This window comes from Lactuca serriola, chromosome 7 (assembly GCF_051521515.1).
Source record: "Lactuca serriola cultivar US96UC23 chromosome 7, Lser_US96UC23_V15, whole genome shotgun sequence".
Classification (NCBI taxonomy): domain Eukaryota; kingdom Viridiplantae; phylum Streptophyta; class Magnoliopsida; order Asterales; family Asteraceae; genus Lactuca; species Lactuca serriola.
Genome location: NC_136414.1, coordinates 192883285 through 192893929, shown reverse-complemented (window position 1 = coordinate 192893929; position 10645 = coordinate 192883285). Strand labels below are relative to the sequence as shown.

At 41.1% G+C, this 10645-nt stretch overlaps 1 protein-coding gene and 1 non-coding gene across 2 annotated transcripts; one reads left to right on the top strand and one right to left on the bottom strand.

The window, feature by feature from the left end:
• Window positions 1–7236: 7236 nt before the first annotated feature.
• LOC145065126 (small nucleolar RNA R71) lies at window positions 7237–7343 on the bottom strand. Its single transcript, XR_013688276.1, has one exon. It is a non-coding gene; the product is annotated as a small nucleolar RNA R71 (small nucleolar RNA).
• Window positions 7344–8322: 979 nt separating this feature from the next.
• Window positions 8323–8898, top strand: LOC145064679 (uncharacterized). Its single transcript, XM_079012082.1, has one exon. It carries the CDS (start codon window positions 8323–8325, stop codon window positions 8896–8898), a length of 576 nt encoding a protein of 191 aa, XP_078868208.1.
• The last annotated feature ends 1747 nt before the right edge of the window (window positions 8899–10645 follow it).

Here is a 10645-nt window from a genome sequence, read left to right as displayed (position 1 = left end):
CCAGGCTACCATATTGCTGACTAACCAGCCCTAGCATATAGCTCAATAAACTCATACAACAGGCATATAAGGCATCCTTCCTAGATCCTAGCCCTAGTCTAGCATGCAGTTCTCATAATCATATCATATAACATAACATAGCATGTATGGGTATCTTGGGGAAACTTACTTGAGCTTGGTCGGTCGCACGCATCACATACCTTCTTCTTTCCCAAACTCCTTATTTTTAAATTTTAGAAAACTATTTTTCTTGTAAAAATCCATCAAACCCTCGGTTTGAGTTCAGACACCCCCGATGGTGTGCCCGAATCCCTCAAACCAAGGCTCTGATACCAGCTTGTAACATCCCAAAATCGAGACCCAATTTTTTTTAAAGTATATTACTTGTAAAAAAATAGTTAACAGAAAACATCATTGAAATCCTTTCAAACATAAAGTCATAAATCACAAGTCTCAAAACCATATTATTAAATAGTATAATATCAGAGTACTATCCCACGTTTCTCAAATGCGGAATATCATGTGTGAATGTGTGATGTGCTGCTACCTCGCTGGCGAAGAGGTACCTGAAACCAAAACTAAAAACCGTAAGCATAAAGCTTAGTGAGTTCCCCCATCATACCCATACTAAATAATGTGTAATCTTCAGTATCTTTCAACTGGTAACTGTTGGCCATAACCATGAGTTGGGCTCCTCCTCAGTATCTTTCAACAGATAACTGGGAACTAACCTCCCCTTCGGTATCTTTCAACCGGTAACTGGGAGCTACCCTCCCCTTCGGTATCTTTCAACTGGTAACCGGGGACTATTTCAACCCCTAATACTGCTAACACATATCAAGCACTGTAAACATATCAAGCACAATAAATATATCTCATATCAACACTAGATAATTATCACAAAGATAGTCATCTATCCAATACTCTTACTTGTGCGTCGGCGTTGTGGCCGTACACCCACTCCTACTAGGAGAAAACTCACCTCAAAGTCGTGTAGTATCTGCATCGATCTCGGTATGGAAACCAACTCTCCTTAAATCCTCTATCCCTACAAAACAACTTTTCTAACTTATCAATTCATACTTGTAACCCTTACAAGGGTCAACTCAAGTCCAAGACAAGATCAAGGTCAACATCTTGGTCAATGGTCAATCATCTGGTTGACTCGACTCGCTGAGTCCCCATATCCACAAAATGCCATAATCCCGTCCCTACTCGTCGAGCCTAGCAAGAGCTCAATGAGTTTGCCTTCAACAACACATCAGACTATCTTCAACAGACTCGCTGAGTTCATTCTTGAACTCGTCGAGTTCATCTTCATCCATATGAAGATGTTCAGTCTATAACTCGCTGAGTTCTCCTTGAACTCGTCGAGTCCATCTTCATGTGGTTGGGACATTGTCTTGAACTCTTCGAGTCCTTTGATATTCAAGTCCAACACAAACCCCCTAAGAGATTGAGTGTCCCCTCCACTCAACCTAAACCACTTCCAAAAGACATTGGGGGAAAAAGAGACACGACTCGCCGAGTCTCCCAAAGAGACTCGTTGAGTACCTCTATGATGAAAACTATCGAGTCACTTATAACGGATCTTAATGCATCAAAACCATAGATATGACCACCTAAGGTCCATTTCATAAGTAAAGTCCCAATCTTGACATCCATGCATGGGGTTTTGACTCAAAAGACCATAAAAGAAGTGCACAAGATGTATGGGGTGCTTATGCCAACAAAGTTGGCACCTTTATGCCCTATGGACCCTAATAGTTCCAGATCTGAAGTGCAACACCAAGAACACATACAAAATACGATTATGGCTTCACTATGCTCATAAAAAGGGTAGAAATAGCCCCAAATCAATATCTAAGAGATAGATGGTCAAGGTTCCAGCTTTTCACCTTGAATGAGCTGAGAATGGAGTAAAACCTCTCGATCTTCTTGCTTCTACTTGAACTCCCAAGCTTCCTTCCTCCTTTCCACCTTCAAAAACACACAAAAGGTACCAACAAGCTCAAGAATACAAAATAATGGATAGGGTTTCGAGTTAGGGTTTTTTTTGGGTTGGGAGGGACACTGGAGGCTGGTTTGTGGTGTTATAAGTTCTTTAAATAGGGTGCAAACCCAAATATTAGGGTTTCATCCAGACAGTCCTACTCGCCGAGTCGGTCTCCCGTCACGTCGAGTAGGTCACTTAACCCCCCGTTCAAAGGTTGAGTTTAATCGACGAGTTGGGCCTCTAACTAGCCGATTCCCAGAGCAAAACATGGAGTTACTTGAATTTAAATACATACCAAGAATCGGGTGTTACAGATATCCACCGAAAATGGTCGAAGATAGCATATCTGCAAACATCTGGAGGAATCCTGACCACCTCCTCCAGGGTTACCTCGACCACCCTGAGAACATGATGAAACACTTCATTCCGATTCCAATGAAAATCCAAACCCTTGGAACGAAACTTCGTCGTGCAGTATCTACAAGCATTGCACTGGATCCGACCATGCTGGCCTCTCAAAAGCTGATCCAAACTCTTGGGTCTCCGCCCGAGAGCCTCCAAAAAATTCACCTAACATGAACCTTTCTCATTGAGGTACTCCTAATCAATCTTCCATCCTCGGATCTGAGATCCATATCATTCAGGGTCTCGCTCCCTAATACACTCACTAGCTCAAATGCCAACGGCTGAACTACAGTAGTTGGAGCAAACTCTACTCTAAATTAGCTATAAACTATTCCCAAGACATAGTTTCAAATCCCAGAGCATAATAAATCGTACAATCAACCCTTGCAGCCTGATATAAGTGATCCAAGGCAAACTCGAAATCCTGGCTGTCCTTCCACTAACTGGCTCACCACCAGAGCTGGGACCAAACCCTGGTCCTACCCATGCGCTCTCCTCCCCATTCTGTGAAGCAGCTATTCCCACGATCAAGGCATAACCAATAATTCTCCTTCCCATAAGCTTCTCATATTCTCTAAGACTCTCACCGATTCGAGTATGGATCCTGTACTTTTAGTAGTACGGGCCCAATACTACCTTCCACATATATCCAAACTTTCCTTAGCAATCCTCCTGAATCCTCTGATTCACTTACTCTACCGATATACAAAATGTTTGCTAAACAGAAAGACGATCTCTACCAAACCACCCAACTAAACTCACTGGAGCATATCCTAAGCTTTCCTGGGTTCCCAACCTCACCCTGCCCTCAGCTACTAAAAGATTCCCATTAATGTCAACTAGCTACTGATATGTGCATATTTATACACATATTTATACAACATATCCTGATATTATAATTACTTTTATGCCCTTATTAGAACAAAAGATACTTAATTTGCTATGAATCATGTTGTAGGTATTAAAAGAATTGTTTGGAGCAAAAAGGAAGCTGGAAGCTGGATTAAGGAAGCTTGGAGTTGAAAGTTTGGACTAGAGCTCTAAAATAAAGGAAAATATACCCAAAATGTCGTGTTAATATCTGCCACGACGTGGTGTCTTGAAGATTCCCGATCAGATTCGATGACTTGTAGAATACAGGATAAACACAATCACCACGACATGGTGCCCTGCTTTCGGGAGAAGTATAAATATCTCACATAAACCTCCGAATGGGGACTTTTGGCTCTGCAGAATTCAAAGTTTTTTAAGGCAAAGGAACTGGAATTAAGCATTGGAAGCGAGGAATTCAATCACAAGTATTAGACGGAGTAGATCCAAGGCAACTAAACTCTACTTTTCGATTTTTCATTAGGAATAACGATGTCTTTACTTTTGAATCTCGATTTTATGATTTTGTTTGCTGAAATCATGAGCTAAACACTTAATAATTTCGTTTGGCTAGGATGAGTGTAACATCCGGATACCCAGGTATCCTATTTTGTTCTTTTATTTTTGAGGATTGTGAGGAGACTCGGCGAGTTGGCGTCTAAACTCGCCGAGTATGGTCGCAGATTTGTATGCGAGTTCACAGCTGGACTCGGCGAGTTCATGAGTGGACTCGGTGAGTCCATGCTGTTTAATGAAACCCTAATTTCCAGGGTTTGACACCTATTTAAAGGCCCTTAGGGCCGTCATTTGTGGCCACCAACCCCCAGAGAGAAACCTAAGAGATCTAGAGCGTTTGTGAGGAAGGAGAGACCATTCTTGATCCTTTTACGGGTGTTTTTGCAAGAAGGAGGTGACCAAGGCAAGAGGAGGCTGAAGGAGGAGGGATTGTGGTGATTTCTGAGTTCTTAGAGATCATATTGAGGTATTTTGCTCGGACCTTCTTCAGTTTTGATGTTGATTCTTAGTGTTAGGGTTTTCTAACCCTTTTCGAGGATGAATAAGTGGAGCATTTGGTCCCTTCTCGAGTCTATGTTCTGGATCTAGACCCAAAGAGGTCCAGAGACCTTAAACCTTAGAGCTTTATGGGTTATTTTGGGAGCCATGAGCTTGGGATGTCATTTTTGGGGCTAAATCACCAAGTTAGACCATTTAGATGATATATGAGTGTCAAGGTCTAAACTTTACGTGATTATCATGCTTGGGAAGGCCAGATCTATGAATGTATGGAACAGATCTGACCTCAGAAGGCCTATGGAGTTTGTGCATGGCATGAACTCGCCGAGTCCGAAGAACAGACTCGACGAGTAGGATGAGGGTTTCCCGTAAATCACTCAGTGGGTGGACTTGTCGAGTTAGGGAATAACTCGGTGAGTCAGGGGGACTGGATTTCTAGGCGGAACTCGCCGAGTTGTTCTTGAGACTCGGCGAGTTGAGTCGGGGTGGCTCCGCGATTCATGCCAAGTGGAACTCGTCGAGTCAGGGGAAGTACTCAACGTGCAAAGAGAGGGACTAAGAGAGTCAATGGACACGTGTAGACTCGCCGAGTCGCCCTAGTGCACTCGACGAGTCGGGTCAAAGTTTTATCGTTGACCTTGTTGACTTTTAGGGTTGAGTACAGTTGTATTTATGAGAGTATTATTTATGTGATTAGGTGGAGGCTAGATCACATTTCTTCGAGTCATATATTTACCGAGACACCGATGTGAGTCTTCTCACTATACGTTACCTAGAGTGGTATTATGCGATGACCAGAGGGTCTTATGTGTTATGTATGAGATTATGTGCTATGTGATATATGTATGTTGTATGATGACATAGACCGGACCGGAGGGTCCAACGAGCTATGACCGGACCACAGGGTCCAACGAGCTACGAGACTGGAGGGTCCCGATGAGACACATCGACCGAAGGGTCGCATTATAGCCTCGAGTGGCATATGTGTTGTATGCGGTGTTTTGGGGAACTCACTAAGAATTTATGCTTACAATTGTTGCGTTATGTGTTTCAGGTACTAGTGATGAGCGCGAGAAGGCACTGGCATGATTCGTACACACACATTGGAGTTTATATATATTCTGATCTTGGGGTTTTGTACTGATACAATGTTGATACAATGTTTTTAAAATGAATGTGAATGATATTTTATGGTTTTAAAAAGTGAAAAATTGTTTCAAATTTTAAAGTGTTACAATGAGTTGACTAAACATTGTTGATTTCATAGTTAGGACTTAGTGATTTGGTTATTTGTTGAATTTTGCTTATTAAAGAACCTCAAGTATTTTTGATAACTGCTTTTAATCTGCTTATTGCTGAATTTGATTATGATAGAATGACTATTTTTCTTAATTGAATTTGAATCTTATGATCTTGTGACTTGCAAAATCGTAGGACTAGAGTTTTGATTAAAACCTAGGGTTAAGTAGAAAAGTGGGTAAAAAAGTATAGGAGCCAATATATGACGAAAAATCATATATAGAATTGAATCAATAAATTTAATTGGTCAATTAATTATAAGTCTAAGCAACTCGAACTGAACAATAGTGAACTTGTAAGTTTGTCCGCTTGATCACCGAATAAATAAGCTAGTTTGCTAAAGGATTAAATTGGTGAATGCCAATTTGCTCATCTTAGGAATCGGTAGCCAAAGAAACTAAATCCATTGCACTTCTATGAAACAACCATAATAACAACAAATCCGAAGCTGAACGAAAGTCTCTTTCTCGCCTTGGTAATTCATACTTGTTACTTGCTTAGTTTTAGTTCTAGTTTTCTTATGTGAATTTAGAGTTAGTTTAGTAAATCAAGTATCTAGTCTTGCAAAACTAGGGAAAAAAACCTTCTCTTTAAATCTAGTTATTAATTAGTCAATAGTAAAATAAAGCAATCTAAACACCGTTCCTTGTGTTCGACATTCATTCTTACCATTACTATACTATTGCACGATTAGGTACACTGCCTAGTGTGTTTAATAGTCTAGTTAAGTAAATTATTTTTATAAAATTAACTTGAATAAAATATAAGCATATTAAATTACACACCAAGTTTTTGGCGCTGTTCTCGGGGAACGGCTCAATTTTAATTACTTTATATTGCTATTGTTAGGACTATTTTCTGTTATAGTTTAGTTTTAATTTTAAGTATTTTCGTAATTTAGGTTCACTACGACGTGGTGATTTATACCACGTCGTGGTAAAGCTACTATAAGAATTTTATTTTTCGCTTTTTTTCTTTTACGTGTTTTCTTTGTTTATTTGTTGACCGTTTATGACCTGTGGATCAAATTCATCTTTGATTCCACCACTCGAAGACCCGGAATCCATTTTTCGAAAGAATAAGGACAAGGCCGACAAAGATACTCCGAAGAACTCCCCTTTCAAGAGTCTGAAATCGGTTTTTGGTAAAAAGAAGGGAAAGAAAAGGGGGAGTCCAGCAACACAAAAGAAGACACTGAGTACGACACCGAGAAGGAGGAAAGTTTTACTGATTTTGAAGGAAGTTAGCACGAAGAACCCGACAACACCATGGCCAACATTGCGGACCTCTCAATGGAGGCATACAAGAAGAGAGTTCGACACAACACCGGACCAGGCCTCGTGCAAGCCACCATTCCCGCCACTGCAACTTTTGAACTCAAAGGGCATATACTTACCGCATTGAAGGAGGTTCCTTTCACCGGAAACGATCACGAAGATACTTATAAGCATCTAGATGAAGTGAACGACCTTGCCGACTACTTTAACATCCCAAATGTGCCAAGAGAAACGGTATTGTTACGAATGCTCCCTGTCACTTTTAAGGGAGCTGCAAAAGATTGGACGAAGGCATTACCACCAGGCGCGGTAACAACATGGGCACGGATCCGTGAACTATTTTTGGAACAATTTTGCCCACCATCCAAGGTGGCTAAGCTCAAAAAGGTCATCGCCAAATTTGAACAACAATTGGGGGAATCATTATATGAAGCTTGGGAACGGTATAAAGGTCTAATAAGGAATTGCCCCCAAAATGACCTCAATGTGCAACAAGAGGTCTCGATCTTTTATGATGGGGTGAACGTCACCACCCGCCAACTTCTTGACTCTCAAGGCCCTCTTACTAACAAAAATCCGGCGGAGATTAAGCAAATTATCGAAGAATTCTCTAAACATTGTAGAGAATACCATAATCCACGGAATGATGTGACAAGGGGTTCAGCAAACGCTGCTTCAGAGGATATGTTAGCGGTAATGGCAATGTTGCAAAGCACAGATAGAAGAATGACTAAAATGGACCAAACAATCCATGCTATTCGAGTTGGATGTGAGAACTGCAACGGGCCGCATTTAACCAAGGAATGTGACCTAGATGAAAATGGAAATCGGAAGGTCCAAGCTTGCTACTCAAGTGGCGACCGTCTAGATGAAGACTAGAGAAAGCCTAAGAAGAAGTGGTTGCCCTATGATGAGTATAAAAAGGCCAAGGAAGAAAAGTATGAACAAAGAGGGAGGGGCATTTATCAAAGACAGGAACCAACGGTTGAGAAGAAATCTGATTTTGAGAGTATGCTCACTCGATTTGCAGCAGTATCTGAAAAAAGGCACGAGGTAACTGAAGCAGCAATTAAAGAGCAACAATTAGCAATCAAAGAGCAACAACTTATGATGAAGGAACAATAAGAGATGATGAAAAACCAGTAAGCACTCTTGAGAAATCAACAAGCTTCGATCCTAAATATAGAGAAACAACTTGGGTAACTAGCTACGCAATTCAATGAAAGAGCACCGAGAGGACTTCAGGGAAATACCGAACAAAACCCGAGAGGAGAACACATTCAAGCCATCACCACAAGAAGTGGGAAAATTATCACTCACTTAACCCCTATTGACAGAAATGAACATGAAGCAGAATAGGAAGGACAAGAAGAAAATAAAGATAACAAGTCTGGGCAATCACCACGACGTGGTGGATCTACCACGGCGTGGCAAGACTCTGAGGAGAAAAATACCAAGCCGATGAAGACATATCGTCCACCACTTTCTTTCCTAAGCAGATCAATTCAAGAGAAGCATGCTGAAGATTACCGGAAGTTCTTAGATCACATAAAATCTCTTGAAATCAACATTCCATTCCATGAGTCTGTAGTTGAAATGCCAAAGTATGCCAAGTTTTTGAAGGACCTATTAACAACCCACAAGAAAATGGAAGGATTATCAAAAGTTGTACTAAATGAAACTTGCTCTGCTGCAATGCTAAACATGCTACCAAAGAAGAAGGGGGATCCAGGTAGCATAACTTTACCGTGCCAATTCATGAATCTAGCAACAAGTCATGCTCTAGCCGACTCAGGAGCATGTGTCAACTTGATGCCATACTCATTCTTCAAAAAGCTTGATCTTCCTGAACCGAGACCGGTCCGCATGGTTATCCATCTAGCCAATCAGACTATGACCTTCCCAAGGGGCATTTATGAAGACCTACTAGTGAAAGTACACAAGATCATTTTCCCCACGGATTTTATTGTGTTGGATATGGAGGAAGATGAGCAAGTCCCGATCATTCTTGGAAGACCATTTTTGAGCACTGCCTGAGCTTTAGTTGATATAAGGGAATCCAAGCTTACGTTACATTTTGGAGAGGAAGCGGTGACATTGGGAGTTAATCAGGCGATCAAACATTCAAGGATGAGTAATGATACGGCGTCATCCGTTAATGTGTTGGATGAAATATTAGAAAAAGAATTAGTGGGTTGGAAAGAAAAAGAAAATGAGGGATTTATGGTGCTTGATGAAGGAAATTTTGATCCTGAACTCGACCTTGAAGAATTGGAGAAGTTATTGGAAGAAGGCGAGTACAGCGAAGCAATGCAAGAGATAGAAGAGACAACACGACGTGGTAAGAACGTCACGACATGGCAAGGTTTTTTTCGCGATCTAGAATTAAAAACCACAGCACCACGACATGGAAGGATCACCACATCGTGGTGGCTGGCACAAAACCCAAACTCGAGCTGAAAGCCTTTCCCGAACACCTGGAGTATGCATTCTTAGAAGAAGAACAACAAAAGCCAATAATCATTGCTTCCGACGTGGCAAAACACGAGAAAGAAGGCTTAGTTAAAATTCTAAAGAAGAGACAAGGTGCCATTGCCTGGAAGATCACGGATATCAAGGGGATTAGTCCAGCCTATTGTTCTCATAAGATCAATTTAGAAGAAGGAGCTAAACCAATAATACAACAACAAAGAAGACTCAACCCAAACATGCAAGAAGTAGTTAACAAAGAGGTGGTGAAACTATTTGATGCTGGTATCATTTACTCAATATCTGATAGCACATGGGTGAGTCCAGTACATGTGCCAAAGAAAGGAGGAATGACAGTGGTAACCAATGAAGCTAACGAGTTGATCCCAACAAGGACAGTTATCGGGTGGCGCGTTTGTATTGACTATCGAAGGCTTAATGATGCAACATGCAAAGATCATTTTCCGCTACCATTCATCGATAAAATGCTACAGAGGTTGTCCGGGCATCTTTATTATTGTTTCCTTGATGGTTTCTCGGGGTACTTTAAAAATCCGATTGACCCACAAGATCAATAGAAGACCACTTTTACATGCCCAAGTGGAACATTTGCATATAGACGCATTCCTTTTGGGTTATGCAATGCACCAGCCACTTTCCAAAGATGCATGATGGCTATATTTCATGATATGATCGAGAAGTTTATGGAGGTTTTCATGGACGACTTCTCGGTTTTCGGGTCCTCTTTTGAAGACTGTTTGTCCAACTTGGATCTTATGCTAGCAAGATGTGAGAAGACCAACCTTATTCTCAATTGGGAGAAGTGTCATTTTATGGTGAAGGAAGGCATTGTGTTAGGTCACAAGGTCTCAAGGATGGGGATAGAGGTGGATAGAGCGAAGGTTGATACAATAGCCAAATTACCACCTCCAACAAATGTCAAGGGGGGTATGAAGCTTTCTAGGTCATGCAGGATTTTATAGGCGCTTTATTAAAGACTTTTCCAAGATCACAAGGCCCTTGACTCAACTTCTCTTGAAGGATGCCCCATTCAACTTTTCTAAAGAGTGTCTTGATGCATTTCATTTTTTGAAGGAAAAATTGACCACTACACCTATTATGATAGCTCCAGATTGGAGTCTTCCTTTTGAGCTTATGTGTGATGCCAGTGACTTTGCGGTGGGAGCTGCTTTGGGACAAAGAATTGACATGCGTTTTCAGCCTATCTACTATGCAAGTAAGACCTTGAACCCAACACAAGAGAACTACACTACTACAGAAAAGGAGCTACTAGCAATGGTTTTTGCATTTGATA